At 40.2% G+C, this 23136-nt stretch overlaps 1 protein-coding gene across 3 annotated transcripts in view; it reads right to left on the bottom strand.

The window, feature by feature from the left end:
• The window catches only part of LOC129765013 (probable helicase with zinc finger domain), a 29015-nt gene extending 10557 nt beyond the window's left edge, over window positions 1-18458 (bottom strand). For 2 of the 3 annotated variants that reach the window (XR_008741323.1, XM_055764769.1), the window contains exons 1-4: window positions 18308-18458; window positions 17426-17844; window positions 9785-10900; window positions 7891-9716 (exon numbers count right to left, since the gene is read on the bottom strand). Coding sequence is in view for 2 of the 3 variants with exons in the window: in XM_055764769.1 (XP_055620744.1) it covers window positions 7891-9716; window positions 9785-10900; window positions 17426-17483 (3000 nt within the window). In the remaining variant the exon portion in view is untranslated. The remainder of the gene's footprint in view (window positions 1-7890; window positions 9717-9784; window positions 10901-17425; window positions 17845-18307) is intronic. The other variant, XM_055764770.1, reaches the window with a different exon arrangement.
• Between the last annotated feature and the right edge of the window lie 4678 nt (window positions 18459-23136).

Here is a 23136-nt window from a genome sequence, read left to right as displayed (position 1 = left end):
GCATGAAACCCAGATGTCTGATTAAAATATGATGTACAGAAAACTTGTTGTAAAATCAATGAACCATTTACTAAAAATAACATTTTAAATACTGCGTAAAAAATCTTAGTCGAAAATTGAATTTAATATTAAAAATGTTTATGAATGAAAACATGTCTCCTTCGACTTTTTAAAAATATTTTTATTAAAAAACCATTTTGGGGGTGTTTTGCGCGTCTGTCTTCGGTGGTATAGAACGTATTTCTTTGGTTTTCATACCGTTACGGTACTTTACGTTACGTTACGTTACGTACGGTTTGTTGATCTTATTCGTTATCAAAGAGATAACGGTGGTGGGGGTCAAATATGTAATCGCCTCGGGCCGCACTATGTCTATCATGACATGAATAACCGCAATGCATACTAAGTGCGCTATTATTTCATGAATGTCGATGCATTCTAAAATAATATTCAAAGTAACCAAAAGCGGATTGATTTTTATATTTTTTTTGCCGGAGGAGAGCTTCTGTGAATTTTAAAGCGTGTTCGAATTTGTTGGTATAATGTTTATAATGTTTTGAATTATAAAAGCTTTCTCAGACTCTCAGTTCCGTCCTTTTTCAGTTCCTCTCTAGCCTTAGAAAAAAAAACAATTTGGAAACTAAACTAAACTAACCAACATTTGGAAAGCCGTTGTCATCTGGTCGCCATCGTGAATGACTTTTTTTGTGATTTGTGACCTATCGATCAATTGATTTTCGTGAATTCGAGTATTCGAATTCCGTTGTTCTAGCTGCTACGTCCACGCAACATTCATCATGTGTTGGTAATCCCAGCCTCTCACCTCACATATGGTCTGTTGCATCGGTAATATGTGCTTTTAAATACACCAACAATGGAAGCCTTATATGAACTGTTCCGCTGTGTATGGTCCAACCGTGAACATTCGAACGATAGGGATATTCTTACGCCGAAAATAGGCGACATTGTGTAATTTACAAAATGTGTATCGACTGTCGCCAACTCGGTAAAGTCTCCCAAGAAAAGGAAATAACAAAATTCACGCCGTCCGACTCGTTTAGAGTAACTTTTGCTGGTTCCGCTCTCCCGGACTACGTTATGGCGGACAAATTGAGGCTACCGGTGCGACTCTTCGTGCCAAAGCCATGACTTGCCAAAAATGCAAGTCAGTCGGCCACACTTCAGCTTATTGTGGCAACAAGGAGCGCTGTGCAACTTGCGGAGAACAATATGTGGGTGAATCTTGCAGTGCGACTGAGCATAAGTGTCCATATTGTGGGGGGAATCCACATGTGCTCTCAGCTTGTGAAACTTACAAGAGTCGCTGGGAGAAACAGAAGCGCTCTTTAAAGGAACGCTCGAAGCGCACTTTTGCGGAAATTTTGAAGGGCGCTTCTCTACTGGCCCAACAACAACAACAATCAATGTCAACACACAATACCTTTTCCACGTTGCCAGTTGACGGAATGGAAGCGGACACAGCTAGCGGGGGCACACCGTGTATTTTCAAAGGGAATCCCCGGCGCAAAAATGTTACCACTCCCAAATTTCAAGAACAAGTCCCCCCGGTGAAAACCCCTGTTAGCTTGCCGACTCCACCAGAACCATTGTCATCTCAATGCTTCCAGTATTAAAGACAATTTTGCAACAATTGATTCAAACATGGCCCCTCCTTGCAATGATTATCTCTCTTGATGTCTAATTCAAATAGAGAGGTCGGAGATATCACTGTTTTACAGTGGAATTGTCGTAGTCTTATACCTAAATTGGATACGTTCAAATTTTTAATTCATAACTTCAACTGTGATGTTTTTGCTCTGTCCGAAACTTGGCTCTCTTCTCAAAATGATCTCTCTTTCCACGATTTTAATATTATACGCTTGGACCGTGATGACAGATACGGAGGGGTGCTATTGGGGATCAATAAGTGCCACTCATTTTTTCGAATTGACCTTCCACCTATTGGAGGGATCGAAGCTGTTGCTTGTCATGCAAACATCAGAGGCAAAGACCTCTGTATTGTCAGCTTGTATTGGCCTCCGAGAGCTGCGGTTTGCCGCAAGCAACTTGCTGACATGTGCTCACTCCTTCCTGAGCCACGATTGATCTTGGGAGACTTCAACTCTCACGGAACTGCCTGGGGGGAACAGTACGATGACAATCGTTCATTGTTGATATATGACCTTTGTAACAGCTTCAATATGACCGTTTTAAACACTGGGGAAACAACACGTGTACCTAAACCTCCTGCTAACCCAAGTGCTCTTGACCTCTCGCTTTGCTCGAATTCACTATCGTTAGATTGCAAGTGGAATGTAATCCAGGACCCCAACGGTAGTGATCACTTGCCAATCAAAATTTCCATCACCATTGGGTCGAATTCTTCTGAATCTATAAACATGTCATATGACCTCACAAGACACATTGACTGGAAAAAATATGCGGACGCGATTGCTCTAGCCATCAAGCCTCCATTGGAGGAGTATAACTTCATTTCTCGTTTGATATATGACAGCGCGGTTCGCGCTCAAACGAAACCCATCCCAGGCTCCACTATTCGTCGAAGGCCTCCCAATCCATGGTGGGATAGCCAATGTTCCAAGCTTTATCAGGATAAATCGAATGCATTTAAAGCTTTTTGGAAACGTGGAACCCCTGAAAATTTTCAATTGTATTTAGCCCTTGAGAATCAGTTCAAAAATTTGATGGAAAAAACGTGCTTATTGGCGAAATTTCGTGGGAGGTTTATCACGAGAGACGTCAATGAAAAAATCATGGAAAGTGGCTCGAAACATGAGAAATCGCTCTTCATCGAATGAAAGCGAGGTATATTCACATCGATGGATTTTTAATTTTGCACGGAAGGTTTGTCCTGATTCCGCACCTGTGCAAAAATTGTTCGAGGTATACCACAAGATAGAAAGAATTCTCTCTTGCTCTCCTTTCTTGTAACAATTCTGCTCCGGGATCGGATAGAAATAAGTTCAACTTGCTGAAAAACCTCCCTGATGTGGCGAAAAATCGCTTGTTGAATTTATTCAATCAGTTTCTGGAGCATAATATTGTTCCAGATGTTTGGAGACAAGTGCGAGTTATAGCTATTAAAAAACCCGGAAAACCCGCGTCCGACTTCAATTCGTACCGCCCAATAGCAATGCTGTCTTGTATACGGAAATTGTTGGAGAAAATGATCTTGTTTCGCCTTGATCGTTGGGTTGAAACGAATGGCCTACTCTGAGATACACAATATGGGTTCCGTAGGGGCAAGGAGACGAATGATTGTCTTGCGTTGCTTTCTTCAGAAATTCAAATGGCTTACGCCGAAAAAAAAAAAGGGCTTCAGTATTCTTGGACATAAAGGGGGCCTTTGATTCTGTTTCAATAGAGGTTTTGTCAGACAAATTACACTCTCGGGGTCTGCCGCCTCTATTGAATAATATGTACTTGAATAATAACTTGCTTTGTGAGAAACATTTGAACTTTTCTCACGGAGATTCGGCAGTAAGTCGGTTCTCGTACATGGGCCTTCCCCAGGGCTCATGTTTAAGCCCCCTTTTGTACAACTTCTATGTAAGCGACATCGACAATTGCCTTACACAAAATTGCAGCCTAAGACAACTTGCAGATGATGGAGTGGTGTCTGTCGTAGGATCAAACGAATCCGACCTGCAAGAACCCTTACAAGATAACTTGAACAATTTTTCAACCTGGGCCATTGGGCTAGGGATCGAATTCTCCACGGAGAAAACAGAGATGGTGGTTTATTCTAGGAAGCATAGACCAGCAAAACCAAAGCTTCAACTTTTGGGTAAACCGATCACTTATGCTATGTCATTCAAGTATCTTGGGGTATGGTTCGACTCCAAATGTACTTGGGGGCCCATATTAGGTATCTGAGCAAAAAATGTTAACAAAGAATAAATTTTCTCCGTACAATTACCGGCACCTGGTGGGGAGCCCATCCCGAAGATCTTATAATGTTGTATCGAACAACTATTCTCTCAGTGATGGAGTATGGCAGTTTCTGTTTTCAATCAGCTGCCAAAACACACCTTATTAAACTCGAGCGAATTCAGTATCTTTGTCCCCGTATTGCGTTGGGATGTATGCCCTCAACGCATACCATGAGTCTCGAGGTTTTGGCAGGCGTACTCTCACTAAAAGATCGCTTCAATTTATTATCTCTTCGGTTCCTCATCCGGTGTAAGGTTATGAACCCATTGGTGATCGGAAATTTTGAGCAGCTGATCGGGCTAAATTTTCATTCTGGATTCATGACTTCATATCATGAATTCATCTCCATGCAGGTTGATCCTTCTTCGTATATTCCCAACCGTGTTTGTTTTCCTGACTACGTCAATTCCTCTGTACATTTTGATCTGTTCATGAGGGAAAAAATCCATGAAAATTCAGATTATCTTAGATTGGGGTTCGTTCCTACGATCTTCAATGCAAAGTATGGGCGTATCAATTGTGATAATATGTACTTTACTGATGGGTCATCTATGAATGAGTCCACAGGATTTGGAGTGTTCAACGAATTTTTTAGCACCTCCTATAGTCTTCAGAATCCTTGCTCAGTGTATATTGCTGAATTGGCAGCGATACACTGGGCTTTGGACAGCATCGCCTCACGACCTGTTGAACACTATTACATTGTAACGGATAGTCTTAGCTCTGTCGAAGCTATCCGTTCAGTGAGGCCGGAAAAGCACTCGCCGTACTTCCTTGAGAGAATACGAAAAATTTTGAGTGCTTTATCCAGACGCTGTTATGTCATTACCTTTGTCTGGGTCCCTTCTCATTGCTCAATTCCGGGTAATGAGAGGGCTGACTCATTAGCAAAGGTAGGTGCAATTGAAGGCGATATTTATCAGAGTCAAATCGCCTTCAATGAATTTTATTCTTTAGTCCGCAAAAATACCATCGCTAACTGGCAACGCAAGTGAAATGAAGATGAATTGGGCCGTTGGTTTCACTCGATTATCCCTAAGGTTAGCCTCAATCCGTGGTTCAAAAGTCTGGAATTGAGTCGGGACTTTATTCGCACCTTCTCCCGACTCATGTCCAATCACTGTTCGTTAGATGCACTACTCTTTCGTTTCAATCTTGCCAGCAGCAATCTCTGTGTTTGTGGCCAAGGTTATCGCGACATCGAGCACGTTGTTTGGTCGTGCGAGGTGTATCTGGTCGCCAGATCGAATTTAGAAAACTCCCTTCGGGCCAGAGGAAGACAGCCCAATGTGCCGGTGAGAGATGTGTTGGCTCGGTTAGACCTTGATTACATGTCCCATATATATGTTTTCCTTAAAGCTATCGATCTTCGTGTGTGATTGTCCCTATATCCTTATACCCTCCTTTCCTTCCTTTGCGGGTAATTCGTCCCCTTGCTATAAATAGTAGAATAAGTTGAAATGTAAAAACACTATAGATATACGAACAGATTTAAGAATTGAGTGTTCATCAACATTGTTACAGTTTCCTTATACCCCATCCTTCTCCTAAAAATATGTCACCCTTCTAAACTCGTGTACACCGCGAGTAATCGGTTTTCCACCTTACTAACCATAGATGTAAGAAAATTGTTTATATATATATAGTTTTGAAATTATATTTAAGTATTCGGCTCCTTTAAACTTAAGTTACTGAGCCTGCAAAAATAAACGAATTAATAAGAGAAACATGTTATTTGCAAGTGGATGAAATATCTTGCACGAGAATTGTGTTGGAAAATAATTTGATATTATAATGTCGAGTTTTGGTAGAAGTACTGAAATTTTATAGTAAAAAATAAATTTAAAAGGTAGATTAGAAGATCAATCAATGAACAGTTTTGCGATTGGACCCATGAACGTGCGCTTAGTATGAAACCGTGGATGTGATAACGAAAAAAATTTTTAGGCTGGACGAAGTTTGCCGGGTCAGCTAGTTATCAATAAACAGAGTGATACGTCTCTCTTCAGTCCATTCTTTCATCCTGTTTGAAAATCCATTCTTCAAATAACGCACTCACCATCCACGCATTTTTGTTCTGGAAGGTTCCTAATGTTTTTAAAACATCTAGGTTTGGCTGAGCTGAGTTTTGTGTTGAATTCAGAAGTCTGCCAACTATACAGAAATAGCTTAGTCAACTTGCTTCTCTTTAGCCCTGTTTTGGATTAAGTTTGCGCCAGAATCATTTTGAGTATTTTGAGAAAACGTGATCCACGACAGATAATATCTATTGTGTTCCTTTTTATCCACACATCATCGCTTAGTTTGTTTCTCACTGTTTATCAAGAGAACTTCAGAGCGATCACGTCTCTTTCGAGAGTTATTTTTTGGATTGCTCTTTTGTTATACGAAATGGTATAGCTGATTATGTGCAGCAGTATTTTGAGCAGAATTTTAAAATGTGCCGTCAGCAGAATCGCATGTAAAAATGTGTTCAGGTTAAGTACCATGTTTCAAATTTTAATTTGCCTGTTTGTATCCGAAAACTCATATCAGTTACGCGTGAACAGATGATTAATGTTCACAAAACATAACGTAGACTATTTTCGTTTATAGTTGTTCGCTATGCCACTGAAGGGCAACAGAAGAAAACATGTATGTTCGCCCAATATAAAAACAGCATCGTTAGCTAAGAAGGCGTTATCATTCTTCGTGAGGACACCGACTGGACAAAGTCGTTGCTGGACGAGCTGGATGGCGAGGGATCGAGTGGCTTTCTCAAGGCAGTGAGGGTGGAGGTGTGGTGTTGGAAGTGTAAAGTTTGTCAAGGGCCTTTTTCAAGGCTAGAGACGAATGAACTGAAAAAAATTCAAATGCGACAGGCAACCTTTTTACCGATAACATCAAGCAAATAAATATAAAACCTATTCGAACAGTGTTAATCCTTTCAGACCAAGTTTGTAGATCCACATACGAACCCCACCCGTGGAAATTCTGTGCGGACACCTAAATTCGGCCTAAGGTCTATTGGAACCGGGTGAGCCCAAAATTACAGTCCACCATTGCAATTATTCTGCGTCCGCTCCAGGATAGAATAATAGTCATATACTGAGTTCAATTCAGCTAATTGTCATAGCACTTTGAATGAAATAGCATTGAAAATTGTCTCAATAGAGATATGTATGAGCGGTAATGTGTCGCTACAGGGAATGGTCTTATAGAGAAATGTCGCAATAAAGAAAAGAATTTCTATGCGATTTTGAAGGGACCTTTGGACATGTCGTTATTAGAAGAGTTGTCGCTATAGAGAGCTTTGACTGTAATAAAAAATTATCTTCAGTTGCAATTTTCATATAACATTTTTCCACTTGCAAAAAAATGTGGTTTTCATGTACATTAAATACATATTTGATATAGAAAAGTTATTTTTTATTCATAATTTTCATTTTGAGTCTATTTTCATTCCACTTGAAAATTCATTATTGCCATTGTCGCTTCCTTCCTTCCTTACTTATGATACGAAGCTCAATGTCATCAACTCGAATTTACGTTCTCACTCCAAAAAACAAATATCTCCGTTCCGTCTGCGCTGCCGGTCAGAACTCAGAATCCGCTATGTCTGATAATATAAATACATCATGTATCTGTCGGCCTGTGCTTTGATTCTTTAATGATGTATTTAAAATGTTGTTTTTCCTCAATAGTTCATTGATTTTCCAACAACTTTTCTGCACATCATATCATCTGGATTTCGAGTTATTCTTATTTTGCAAAAAAAAAAAATCAATGATTCTGGATACACACTTATAAAAATCAGTTGTAATTAAAATTGGTCATTTGATAATGAAAATTATGATTCTACGTAACTGCCACAATATGTTGAAAATTTAAAAAAGACAAGTTGAATCGGGACAGCGGCCGACTGATTCGGCGTGGAATTACTCTATTCCTACATACCTTTTGCACAATGCTGTTGACCGTAGCAACCCATCGTTTGTGGTAGTAAACTCTCAGAGGCTTCGCTTCTTCCATGCCTTCCTCCACCCATGGATGGAGGTAATCTTTAATGTACAAATCAGCTGCCGAATTTGAATGCGTACAGATGAGAATTTTCGTATCAGATTGCAGCAACAGCTGTTTGATAGCCTGAGCTAAGGTATACGTTTTGCCTGTGCCGAATGGTCCGATCAGCAAAATTGGAGGGAGGGCAATGTTAACCGGTGTCGTAACCGCTACGACTGCTTCTTTCTGTTTTGAGTTTAGTTTCGGATCAAGCGATGCGTCCCACTGACGTTGAGGTGTCCACGGAATGCTGGGCTCAAGGTAAATATCTGGGAATATTATTCTGAAGTCCGCAATTTTGTCGATTGCGTGATGCCACTCGCAATACGTCAATCGATTCGGTTGAAACTGAATATCTGCGGTGAACTCTGTTTCTGGCTTCAAACCTAGTCCGGCAACCGCTTTTGCCGAAACCTTTAGATATATCATGTTTTTTCCTTTGTCCTCAATGACAGCCTCGTAGACTTTTCGTTTCTCGCCAGGTGGAATTGGTTCTCGGGAAGCGATGAACACTGCCTGACAATTGTTTAGAATTAATCGACCCGCAGATGTGTCCTCCGAAACATCCTTCCCCAGTTTCATCAGAGCAAACAGTTCACCCGAATGAGAATATTTGGCCGTGCTGGTGGCCATGCCACTTGGTGTCAACAGATAATTTGTTGCAATCGTTAGTTTCGTTTGAAGATTATAGCGTGCGATTTGTTCATAACGAGCAATTTCTTCCACATAGAGAAGCTCGTGAATGCGGTTGCGGTAATTATTTTTCGTTAGTTTCTTTTCGGTGATAGTTGACTGTGTCAGGACGAATGAGGACGCTTTTGGCAAAGGGTATCTCAGCAGAAGATCTTTCTCCCGTTCCGCGTCGGCAGCGTAAGCCGGCGTTTGCATGTGTGGGATGATGGTCGTCGTGAAATCCACTATTTCCGAGTTGGTCTCATCCCATCGCTCCGAAGTGGACATCACTACATCCTTCCGGATTTCCTGAATTTTATCTGCCTCCGTTACTGGGACCACGTCTACGCATAGGTGTTTAACCAACACGGGTTCACTGCCAAAATCAAAAACAACCGCCTGACGAAACGTGCCATAAATATCGGTATTGAAAACGACCTTCACTCTGTGTTCTAGGAGAGGACTCGTTTCGTACATTACATCATGCTTTGCGTCCGACGGTGCGACCCATTCCTGGTCAGAAGTTAGCTCGGCTTCCACTACCTTGTTGCCAACAGCTGTTTGGCTAAGCTTCTTGCCAATGCTTCCACTTCGCGGTTCACCCGGAAATATTTGCTTGATTGTAAAATGATTGCGATGCGCATCTTGTAGCAGCGCTACAGCCTTCAGTAGCTTCCGGGTCTTCAGTACAAAGGTCCACTCACGTTTGCTGACTTTCGAGCTTACCGTTGTTACCAGATCTTGCGAGAACGATTCTTCCACACCTTCGATCTTTTCCTTCATCACCTTATCTGGACTTGGTGCCAGAACCCACCGTTCGAGCAGTTGTTCGGTGTAACTTTTTCCATACAACTCTTTATCCCGCGCTCGTTGCAATTTTTTCTTACGATACTCGAAGCGTTCCTTCCATTCGTTCAGCTCGTCTGTGCCGTGGGCTTCAACACATTGATTTCCATAATGGCAGGCTTGGTTGTCAACGAATTTCTCACACAATGTGTATGATTCGGCAATGAATCCGCGGGGTGGAGGACGCCATTTCCAGTCACGGCCTGAGAAGAAAATAACAATTTAAATAAAACAGCTGCACGGAAGCCCTAACATTCCAAATTTTTCTTACCTTCATCGGACATGATAATATTTTGATGACTTTCCGTCTGACAATGAGCTCTTAGTTCCGAACGGTCGGCGAAAACCATTGTACAATAAACACAGCTGATGTTGCTGATTTTGTCAAGTTGCTTCTGGAAATTGTTAATATTGGGATTGCTTGTCGAGCTCGAAGCCGATGATGATGTCGCTACAGCTGCAGTCGAATGAGTGTTTGCAGAAGCCGAGTCTCCGCTCGGTATTTCGCTGCTACTGGTTATGTTCACTGAACTATCTTTGCTGTCTTCATTCCCGTTAACTGATGTGTTGCTACCGTTTGAAATTGATTCTTTTTCAACTGATTGGTCATCATTCGATTGGTTTGGAACGACGTTATTCGCATTACCATTTTTACCGATGTGATTATTATGGTAGTCAGCATTCGCTCGCAGATTATTTTCGATTTGGTTCAACTGTTTAGTATACCGATCTGGAGGGAGATTGTTGATAATCAAGTTTTCCAGTTTGGCCTCAATCTGCTCGTATTCCTCGTTTAGAGATGACAGGGAGGAAACGGTCGACGTCGGTGTCGAAGACGGATCAACTGAAGAATCAGATGATGCCGACGATGATGTGGACATCGCTGTTGAATCAACCGGAGTTGACACTTGATCTGCGCCGACAAGAACTGTTGTTGGAGAGGAATTTGCCGACGCCATTTTCAATACGGACCGTAATCTTTCCAGATAACGATTGATGTCCTGATGTTGTTTGTGACATGTAGCCCACTCCTGAAGGATGACCTCCGCTTCGGCATATTTCTGTTGCTTATATAGTGAATGGATTAGACGCTTCCGTACTTTAGATTCTGTTGTTGCGGTTGGGCCATTCTGTGTAGACGAATTAGATGTTGTTGAAGAAGTAGAAGACGCTGATGATGGTATTGGACTGGTGGAACCCGTCGCACGACTGGTACCTGCATCACTAGCACTTAGAAGCTTCAGCAACTGACGGCAGTCTTGGGCAACGTTGTCATATTTCTTCAACTCTAAACAGCATTCAGTTCGACCGTACAAGCATGCTATAGTGCGTTCTTTAGAAAGTTTGTAGTTGCTAGAGGACGCGTGCAATAGTTGGTCGTAGATATCTGCAAATAAAGGGTAATGAATCGAGAATTATTGTATTGATCAATAAAAAACTTTTTTTAAATCTATGTTTTTCAGCCAAAAAATATCCTAAATATCAAAATACCAATATATGATACAAAGCGAGTTGACGCCGCCTGATAAACTAAAACCGCGCAACTTTGAAGTCGTAGCACTACAGGAGCTTCGCTGGACAGGAAGAAAGGTGAGAAGGGGCAGGAGATGGGATGTCACTTTCTAACATAGCGGCGGTACAATCATCGAGCTTGGCACCGGCTTTGCTTGTGATGGGCAAAACGCAACGACACGTCATCCAGTGGGTACGTTTACCGATCGTTTGTGCGGATTTACACACGAAGGAAGTACTGTAGATAAGAAGGAAGAGTTCTACGCACGGCTTGAGCAAGCCTACAATAGATGCCCGCGGCGTGACTTCAAACTCGTCATCGGTAACATGAACGCTCCAATTGCAAGGGAGGAAGACTGGTAGTTGAGCAGAATAGCTTCTGTAAGTAGCCTAATGACAATGGCGAACTGTGTACAGCCTTCCAGGTGTAGCCACGAGTGACGAGCGGTCTTAGGCTTTCTTTCATATATTATTGATCACAAGATCAAAGGACAGTGAACCGAATCGATCACGTGCTTCTTGAAGGTAGATTTTTCTCAGAGATCGTGAACGTTTGCACCTATCACAGTGCGAATATTCATATCCTCGGAAGCTGCATTAGGTATTCTGCAGTTCTACGCATAGTTGTCCCATGTTACTTTTTGGTGATTTCTTTTCTTCATAAAACGTTGTTTTTTTCGCATAATCTTATGGAAAAAACAAAAAAAAACATATGGTTTATTCCCAACTTTAAAAAAAACAACACCAAGCTCAATTGTCCCATGCTGATATTCGGTTCATAACTGTCCCACCATGTATTTTTTGTAGATCCATATCGAATAAGTCGGTTCAAGTGCAAGAACTTCATGTCACACTTTCAGCAGGCGTAATGCACTATTTTCTGGTTTGAAAGAACGAACTAATTCTCAAACAATTAAGAAAAAGTTTACAGAACACGTGTACAGCTTGTTAGCGAATGCCTAATAACAATTAGATTTATATTCTGCGAAGGTGTTGCAGATCACTCATTTCTTCATAAAACGATGTTTCTATGCATATTCTTTCGAAAAAAACACAAAAAAATTTTTTGTTCCAGGTATATCAAGAAACAACATCAAATTCAATTGTCCCATGTTGATATTCTAGGCGTAACAGTCCCACCTTGAATTTTTAAACCCGTAATCATGCTTGATTGATTCAGTGAGGGGATCTCATCACATTTCATTAAACAATAGTATAGTGCTTATAAAAAACCCGGTGTATTGCTAAATTGCAATGCTTAAAGCTTTTGGTAGACAAATATGCGAGAAAACTTTGATTGCGTTTTTCTCAGTTGCGGATTTTGGAACATGGGACAACTATGCGTAGAACGGCAGTATTGTTGTGTTGAGAGTGCTGCAAAACGAGCTAACGAGAAACACATGAAAATCATTCGGATTCGCCAGACCTTGAATTTCAGAACAAAAAAGTGCCAACAGGAGAATCAAAATAGTGAACCGTACACGTGGAGGCTTCGTACCGCGTGCCGATATATGCAAATTTTATTTGATTTGATTATGGTCATACACAACTTGGAACGAAAAGAATAGTTTAAGCTCTTCAAATCGCTCAAGATTTCGCTTAACTGTCTCCAACGAAAACCATCGTGTTACGTTGCGTTAAACATTTTCATAAATCAAGGTATTTATGTATACACTGTAATAAATTTAATATTCAAAATTAGTGATTAAACGGATAGAGGTTTGGCCGGATACCGGATATCCAGCCAGCTTCGAGGCCGGATAGCCGGATAGGCCGGGTAAAAGAAATTTCTATTTTTTCCGTGTATATGGCTTTGATGCTAAAAGTAAATAGGGTGGATAAAGGCAATATGGTCCTCCTATGAACGAAACGTTCTAAACAATGTAGGAACATTGATAAATCATGCCACTTGTCGAAACCTTATTGATCGATGTACATTGTAGGAGTAGTATGCTTTAAAGCAGATTTTTGTGGAAAATTTCTGCCATTTTCGTCGATCGGAAGCACTACGGGGCAAAATGGGCCACCACGCGGGACAATATGACCATGTTAGTTGATTCAATTATTTAAGCATGTCTTCGCCAGGAAATAACGTAACAAATTCATAAAACGAAAATTTATTCTATTTTGTGAGAGGCGTTTTTGAAAACCATCCAACTAATTCATTCCGGCTAATTACTCTTGGCTATTGGAAGGGTGACCAACATCCAACACCAACATCCGAATTTCTTTCGTCATAACACCTTAGAACCGTTGTTCCATAGCGATAATATAATCTATAAGCTCATTCTCTTACTTCGTCGTAGAAACATTACCAAATGATCCAAACAGCTGGAGCTGCAAATGATCTTCACAATGTAAATAACGTTTAAGTGTTTCTCACGGGACACAATGAACCAAGGCTACATGTCGCACTGATGTACCACTTTTCACTGATTCGATGGCCGCGTTCAAATTGGTCTGTGACCACTTTTTACGATCAGATGTTCTGGTATAATTCCGCACCATGATTCCACATCTAGCTATTTCCAACATTGTTTACAAATTTTGACAACTGTATTTACAGGTTATGTTGAAAAAATACCTGGTCATACTGCCCCAAGCAGGTTTTCCATTTCACCCCGTACATTTACGCTTAATAAAAATGAACTGAACTTTTACATGAAATGACGAAGTAACGCAATGAATCAGTGGAAATGTTCAGAGATAATATCTGTACGGATTGATATAGAGAACAGAGTCATAAATTTCAGTATGAAACGTACAGAGCTTATTTTGTTGATTGCTTTATTATGGGGTTTTTTGTGATAATCAGTTTGTATGAGATTTCGTTCAATGTTTTTACAAAATAATTGAATTTGAATACGGTTTTCACGGACATACTGAATAAGAGTATTTCTAACACAAATTGTTGGAAAATATGTGTTATTGATTCAATAACAAGCCCAAACGAAGGGTGGCCCATTTCGCCCCGCCTGGTCATATTGCCTATCTACCCTATTTTTATGTAAAGATACATATGTTCGCATTTTATTAATATAGAGTAGCACTTTTTTTTGTAACTATTTCGCTAAAATAACAAATCACATCTTGTCGATCCATATAAATCAGTTATCACTTTTGGAAACAGAACGTCAAGTGTGAACAAATACGAACGAATACTGGGCAGGATCGGTAGAGACCGAAGATGATCTTGGTTACCTAACACATAGGGTCTGATCACGAACGTCACTTCACGGTGAAAATGAAATGAAGTGTATTATTTATTTATTTCTTATTATATTTATTTTGGTTTAACGTCTTTACAACATGGCCTGATTCACATTTTTCTCCAATTAACTTGGATCGTGGCTATCTCTCTCCAATTCCGCGGGCACCCCGTGCTCACCATGTCATGCTCCACATGGTCTAACCACCTAGCTCGTTGCGCTCCTCGTCATCTCGCACCATTCGGATTTCCGATGAACACCATTTTTGCACAATAGTTGTCCGACATTCTTGCAACATGTCCTGCCCGGCATATCCTTCTAGCTTTGATCACTTTCTGGATACTGGGTTTGCCGGTGAGTTGTGCGAGCTCGTGGTTCATCCTTCGCCTCCATACGTCAACCTCCTGTACACTGCCAAAGATGGTTCTTAACACTCATCGTTCAAAGACTCGCAGGTCCTCTTCGAGTATTGTCCAAGTTTCGCGCCCGTAGAGGACAACCGGTCTTATGAGCATTTTGTACAGGGAACATTTCGCACAATTGCTAAGTCTGTTTGACCTTAAGTGTTTGTAGAGACCATAGTAGGTACAACTCCCATTTATGCGTCTCCGGATCTCGCGGCTGGTATCATTGTCAGACGCTACCATTGAGCCAAGGTAGACAAATTGGTCCCCTACCTAGAACTCATCGCCGTCGATCATTACACTACCACGTAATCGGGTCCTGTCGTGCTCGGATCCGGAAGCCAGTATGTATTTGGTTTTAGACGCATTGATTTTCAGTCTAATTCTCACTGTCATCAGCGAAACAAATGAATCGACTGGATCTATTGAAAATCGCACCACGCAAGTTAAACGTCGCTCGCCTCATACCACCCTCTAGCACAATGTTGAACAGCAGGCAAGAGAGACATCGTAGCCTTAACCAGTTTTGTCAGCTTCACGGGGAAGCCGTTTTCGTCCATGATTCTCCATAGCTCTTTCCGTGTTATTAAATCGTATGCGGCATTAAAGTCGATGAATAGATGGTGCGTGGGGATACCGTATTCACGGCATTTCTGGAGGATCTGTCGCAAGGTCGACCTTCGATGAAGCCGGTCTGATAACCTCCCACGAATTTGTTTGTCAGTGGCGATAGACGACGGAAGATGATTTGGGAAAGCACTTTGTCAGAACAGTGATTGCACGAAAGTTTTCACAGTCTAATTTGTCCCCTTTCTTGAAGATAGGGGAAATATCCCCATCTTTCCACTCCTCCGGTAGCTGTTCTGTTTCCCAAATTCTGACAATCAGCCGATGCAGATAGCTAACCAACTTTTCTTTGCCCATCATGATAAGTTCCGCTCCGACACCATCTGCCAGTTGATTTGTTGTTCCTCAGCTGGTTGGTAGCATTCCTAACTTCACCTATCGTTGGAGGTGGTACGTCTTCATTTTTACTGCACCAACGTAATCGCTTCCACCGTTATCTTGGTCCTCTGCCTGTACGCTATTCAGGTGTTCATCGAGGTGCTGCCTCCACCTTTCGGTCACATCACGTCCGTTCGTCATTATACTCCCATCCTGAATCTGACACATTTCTGCTCGAGGTGCGAAGCCTTTTCGGGATGTATTGAGTTTCCGAGAGAACTTTCGGGTCTCATGAGAACGGTGCATCTATTCGAGTTCTTCACAACCCTCCTCTTCCTGGCGACGCTTGTTTCCCTTGAAGAGTTGGGTTTGCTGTCTCCGCTTCTGTCTATATCGTTCCACATTCTGACGGGTAGCATGACGCAGCATTAGCTCCCGCGCAGCGTTCTTCTCGTGTAACACTTGCTGACACTCATCATCGAACCACTCGTACCGTGGTCTTCGTTCTATGTGTCCTAGGATGTTCTCCGCTACGCTATTTATGGCTGTTTGAATCATGCTTCAACGGTCCTCAAGAGAAGCTCCGTTAATTGGGTTCTCTTCCGGCAGCGCAGCTCCAAGCGAATGTGCGTAGTTTTCAGCGACATCTGTTTGTTTCAGTCACGTAAGATTGTACCGTCGCGGGCATCGGTACCGAATGTTGTTCACAACGGAGAGTCTTGGGCGCATCTTAACTATCACTAGGTAGTGGTCCGAGTCGATGTTAGCGCCTCGATAGGTTTTGACGATAGTTATATCCGAGAAATGCCGACGTCTATCAGAACATGGTCGATCTGAGATTCTGTTTGATTTGGTTACCTCAAGGTGTATTGGTGGAGGAATTTGTGTTGAAAGAATGTACTGCGTACGGCCATATTCTTAGAGGTGGCGAAATCGATGAGATTTGAACTCCTCGTCTTTACCAATCTGGGCATTAAAATCTCCGATAATGGATCTCGATGTCGTGTTCTGGGCAGCGTTCCAGTTGCGCGTAGAATTCGTCTTTGTCATCATCGGGACTTGCAAGGCGAGGGCTGTGCACGTTAATGATGCTGATGTTGAAGAATCGGTCCTTTATCCTCAATCTGCACATTCTTGGTTTGATTGGTCACCATCCAATCACACGCTTCTTCATATTACCCATCACAATGAAAGCTGTATCTAGCTCGTTAGTGTTGCCGCAGCTCTGGTAGATGGTATGACCATCGCGAAACGTCCGTACTGTAGATCCTCTCCAAAACACTTCCTGCAGCGCTACGATGGCAAACTTGCGGTTTTTCAATAATTCGGAAAGCACACGAGTACTACCTATGAAATTGATAGATTTTAAAGATTCTACGTTCCGAGTTTCCAATCGTTAGTCCGTTTTCGTCGCCTGGGTCTGTGTCGATAAGTCCGGTTCAAATTTTCTTGTGTTTTCTTGTTCGTTGCTTGGCTTTTTTTGCGGTGCGGCTTGCAAGGCCTGCGACCAACCTCACTATCTCGCAGGATACTGCTGTTTTACGTCCCGAGTACCACCAGGACTGGACAAAGACGCTTTTATCGGCGTCAATTCGCTTAGAGAAGCTAGCCGGATTTTTGTGGCTTTTCTTGGGGACTGGCAACGCCTCATCCCAACACACCCTACACAGTTCCCCTGAACCAGTGCAAGCCAGAAAAACGATCTATGACGATAGAATTTCTGACCCGAACGGTAACGATGTTCGGAGACATTCGTTAACCCCAATGAACATTGCGTTCTTTGACGTGAATTTCGTACATGTGCTATACAGAGAGAAACGAGGTGACATTTGGCTCACTTACCTTTCGCCTTCTGCCACTGCTGATTTCGAAGATGCTCATTGGCTTGATTCTCGGTCATTGTATAATTCCACCAGCTGTAGCTGCTGTTCGTCCTCGCATTGATATACCCGAGGACGACGGCGGTGTTGATATCCTATATGGTCCAGTGCTACGTGCTTTACACTCATTTAAGGATTTGGAAGATCCCACTGATTGTTCTACTGAGCTAGTTCATTTATCTCGAGATCTTTGCGAAACGATACGATTTTTCGTCATTTACTCAAAATATATCTAAACTGATATTCACTATTCCTTGAAACTCACACGGTGTCTTATTTCAACTTGAGAAATTGAATCCGGTCGGTCGCTTGTTTTAAATCAAATCACTTTTAGATGGCACAGTTCAATAACTACAAATGATTCCAGCCTTTATGCAATTCCTAAAAGCAGATAAAAGATGAATGTATTTTTGTTTTCGTTATTATATCAAAGTTCTATCAAATGTCATCGTATTTAACACATGTGTAGTACATTTCTATAAAATGAGCAGTGTTTGTAATTATTTTTGAACACGCTTTTCGAGTCTATCAAGCCATCCGGTTTTAATGAACCATCTATTTTTTTCTCACTAAAATAGTGCTATAGGAAACACAACAATATATTTCATAGTTAACCATGTTCGTCCATTACATTAATCGCTTGAACAAAAAGTTCAATTTTCATAGAAAGGTACATTTCATTCAGATTCAAAATTAACTTTAAGTTTGTCTGCCTTTTGCTAATGATGACGATCTAGTGACGAAAAATGGTTTTTGCGAAAACCAACTATTACGGTAGATTACTGGTCGCTAGCGAACACTGACGATGTGAAGCGCCTGCTTGCACCAAAAACATCGCACTCACCTATTAAAAAGTAAATGAAATGCCGATTTTCTCGACAAAATATCATTTTGACCATCGATGTTCTACGCGAAAATGAAAAGATGTCGTTTTTTACACTTTTGACACAATGGACGACTCGCAACCAGAAAAGAGATACAGAGAGAGATACAAGTTGACAGCTTCAATCTTGAATCGCATTTGAGCACCGCTGATCCCTGTGGCTGGGAATAGTCCTATATTTGTTGTTTTGGTTCTGAACTGTCGAAAATTGACATTAATGTGAAGTAAACTGCATTTTGGTCGAAGTAAGGGATTGGTCAATACTGCCACAGCGGCCAAAAAATGAAAATGTAGATTTATTTCAAATGTCTTTCGTCGCATTGTTTTTCTTCAACATTCGGTAGTATTTCCTGTTCAGGTTGTTCAATTTAAAACGCAACGTATGGAGCAGTGGCGTAGCGTGACCGGATGGGTGACTTGGGTGTCACTCCTCCAACCAAATTATGTTATCAAATTTTCGTTTCGTTTTTTAACGAAAAATCGTTATTGCCTATCCAATTTACTCAAATTTAAGAATTAAATAAAAAAGGTGTTGAGAAGCAATCCTTCATGTAAATGTTGGTCACAACTACGTCCAATTTCGAGTTACTTTTTTAAGTATATCGGCTGGTATCTTAACAATATCACGTGTGATGTTTTCTTCAAGTGTTTGAATTGATGCTGAGATTTGGCTTACCCCAGTCCAAAAGCATCAATCCGCACGATTATGGTGGTCAATTCACTGGTCTAAAATGAGAGATGAGTTGCTCATCAAATTCATTGCGGAATAGGTTCATCATTTCGTTTGCTGTGTGACATGTGGCCCCGTCTTGTCACATGTTGACCCGATTTAGCTTTTTCACTAGGTGTCACAAAAACGCAATTTTTGAAGCGTTTCTTAAAAGCCCCATTTCACGATGAACTGTAACACTTCACATTGTAAAGTGCATATTTTCTTAATAGACGGAAATGCAAAACAAACGAATTGTATTTGTAGTTATGTTCAAACTAAGACTAATATGAAATATAATAATCTTTATATATAAAACAAGGTTTTTCCCACGTACGTATCACTCATCATCACAGGAGAACGGCTGATCAGATTAGTGTCGTCTATATATCGTTGAGTTTGTCTTCACTTATATTGGAATGAGAGAATACTTTGGAGAAAATTCAAGATAAAAAGGAAAATTCGAAAAAAATGAGTTACATATTAGTACTGCAGTGAAAAGTGAGATAGAAAAAAATGATTGTGGATTTTTTCTATAATGATAAGTTTGTCCAATTGGAGGTAATTTCTGCAATTGGAATTAATTTTGACGACATTGAGATTAATGTGTCGTTATTGTGAAAATAATGATGGATTTTACTTTACTTACTCGCACTTTGGCGGGTATTTGAAATAAATAGGAGTGCTTGAAAGAATCAACTACATATATGCAAAATCTTCAATCTGATTAATTTTACAGACCTGAACGATAACATACAAACTCGCTTAAAATACATTCGTTATTTTTTCTAACCAACAAAAATAGTATCTAGAAATAATTTATATGGCAGAACAACGTTTGCCGGGTCAGCTAGTATAATATACAACAAATACTGAATGCTGAAATCCAACTTAAAAGATGCTGAATTTAAACAACGGAAAAATGAAACCGTAAACGGGTATAGTAAATATGAATATTCAAGATGTTTGGTTTTCCTCATATTCAGGTTTCTCATATTTTCTTTTTTCCTTTCCTTAATTTTTTATTTTCCTTTAGAAATATAACCCGACAACGGTTTAGATAAAACTACCGAGATATTTTTTTTGCATTCACCCACGCAAAAAAATATGAAAATGTTTCCACTAATAGACGCAACGCGAAATAATTATTGGCGCTGACAAAGGTCACAAAGAGACAGCCACCATCTATCTCTATCAGATTAGCATATGCGAAGATAGTAGAATTTGTTGTACATATTTGTTCCACATGGAAGTCCATTACCATTATCAAACCATTACCAATCAATCATCAGCATCGATGCCGGGTGATTTTTGAATTGTTTTGATTCGGCGCGTGGAAATAAATGTTTGTGTCATCACGGCCTCCACAGTCATGTTTAAATAAAATATAATATATTTATTTCATTTGCAAACAATTATTGATATAGATAGAGTTTTTCTTTTTGTAATGTATTGTATGGAAAATGTAATTAAAAAAACGAGCGATTTAATATTTTCAAATTAGCAACGTTTTCCTATCTGGCATCTCTGATACTGCGTTCGCTTAGTAAGCGATCGATCGTGAGTTCAAAACTCAGGACCCTCATTGACCATCTTTGTGTTGTTACAGAATAGCTACGTCCACGCAACAATCATCAGCGACGGAGATCGATCCACGGTCGAAATAAGATCGATTCATCCATACCACTGCTCTGCTCTGCAAGACACATCGGGCTGCTGTTCTATAAATAACTCAACAATGATCAATCAACTGTCTCCGCTGTCCGGTGGTCTAACTGGATAATGGAAGAACAGAAAGAATACTCTTACGCCTAAATGGCTACTGTGTGAATGTACCATATGTAATGGTATAGAAGGAATACTGGCGAACGGCAACTGTGTAATGTGCTAATTATAGATATGATAACCATGTGGCGTGTACACGATTAAAATTTGGCTCTGTTACAGCTAAAATGCTAATGAGCCTTAAATAAATAAATGGGATAAAAAAAAATCTCCGATAGGATTGGGCGATCTGGGATTGATTTTCAGAAGATCGATCATTCCGATTTCCGATTTTTTGAAACGATCTTTTTCACTCAAGAAAATCGAGAAAATCAATTTTTTTGCTTTAGATTTTTTCGATCTTTTTGTAGATTTGTTTATCAGTATACATCGATTTCAATTTCTCCAAAGACCATCTAACAATTTTTCCAAACATAATGGTGACTTTTGGATCGCATCTTGTACTTATAAGTTTTCGATTTTCAAGGATTCATTCAACAAAGATCGATTCTTTGGAACCCATTTAATCAGCGGATCGATTGCTATACCGTTTGGAAAATCAATTCGACAAGATCGATCTTCTCACAACTCACACTATCTGCATCTTTGCCGCTCCACAGCTCAATCGCTCAGCACCCTATCCACAAATTGATGCCACAATGGCGCTCATTTCTTTCATCTCCCTCCCTTACCCCTCGCCCGAAAATCAATAATTTTGCGAAACAGCGATTTAATATTTTCTTGTTGATAACAAAAGAGCCCCAATTCGTTTGTGTTATAAATTTGCTCATGTTACGCTCAGAATTTTACTTCATATGCAAATACACATTCTATATATATTTATATTTGCAATTGTTCATCGGAACATATCGTTCATACATTTTACTTAAGTATTGAATTGTTTTTTTTTTTTTCAAATGTATTCAAAGACTCGTGTCAATGAAGTGCCACACAGTCTGATAAGTGAATTGATCTATTTACGTGTGCTTTGCTCTTCTCTCACAAACACTATTACCTCATTTTTACACGTAGATTTATCTATGCTACTACAATTGCTAGCTTCCACTTTCACCTGAAATATAGGAAGGGACGCGTCTTCTGAAATTTCTTCGAACGATAGCTGAAAAGATTTGTATTGCGTCAACGACAACGGCCAAACTTAGATATCGTGGCTGAGCATGAACGTAGTTTAGGGAACTAAATCGAAAATTGAAAGTAATGATGAGGATGGTATTTGCTGTGATCGATTATATTCCGCAGTGACGAAAATCACCGCGTAGAAAAGAACTAGATCACCAGATCACATCAGTGTGTGTGTGTGTTCTGCTTTATATTTTGAACATATTTGTTCTTTAACATTTCTTTTTGTTTTTTACTAATCAAAACATATTATATTTAAATAAAATCATCTCAAAAGGAAATTTAGGAAATTTTTGTATTCGTTATGTTTTTTTCACAACATTGCAGAATGTCTCCATTGTATATAGAGGGAGGGGTAAAGTCAATGCCCACACTTGCCCACGTAGGGGGAGGGGGCGTCTGAAATTGTGCTTTTTTCGGTTCACATGGTATATGAACAGTCCATCACTACTGCATACGCTAGGGTTCTATCTTTTCCATGAGCCCATTTATCCTTCTCCTTAAATCTTAGTAGTATTGTCCAAACCACCAAAACATTAAATCGTATGAATAGCCGTAATTGGAGGCGATATACATACATCTAAGACACATTTGGATGATATATGATGCATATAACTGGCATATACATGCAAAAAGGGAGGCGATATACGTACATGGCATATACTATATGCCATATTTTTTTGCGCACATACAGCCGTATATAACGATGCTTTTTACACTAATTTATGGCTAAACCTTAAAAACTACATAAAATATATAGAACTTGCGAATATGATACTGCATATCGAAGTACTAGTATGATCGTTATAACGATATATTACTTAATCCATTAATAATAAATTTTTTTTTGCATTTTCTGCAATTTCGGATACACATAATGCATCCTTTGATTCATATTTTATACGATTGTAAGTTGATACGAATTTATATGCGACCTAGCATGTGCAAAAGTTATACGATTCAATGTTTACTCGGTAGAGCTGAGGCAATTTGTGAAGATTTTTATTTTCGCTCTCTGTTAACATCATTATTCTTAGCCACCGAACCTATGCAACTCGTGAGCATTTGTTGCTCTACGAAAGGAAATACCAACTCCCCCGATCACTTACGTCTTCCTGCTCTATGTTATGCAGCAGTCAATGCAATTAGTGCATCACATATTTATGATATTGCTGTT

The sequence above is a fragment of the Toxorhynchites rutilus genome, chromosome 2, assembly GCF_029784135.1.
Source record: "Toxorhynchites rutilus septentrionalis strain SRP chromosome 2, ASM2978413v1, whole genome shotgun sequence".
In the NCBI taxonomy this organism is placed as follows: Eukaryota; Metazoa; Arthropoda; class Insecta; order Diptera; family Culicidae; genus Toxorhynchites; species Toxorhynchites rutilus.
This window is presented reverse-complemented; position numbering and strand designations above follow the sequence as displayed.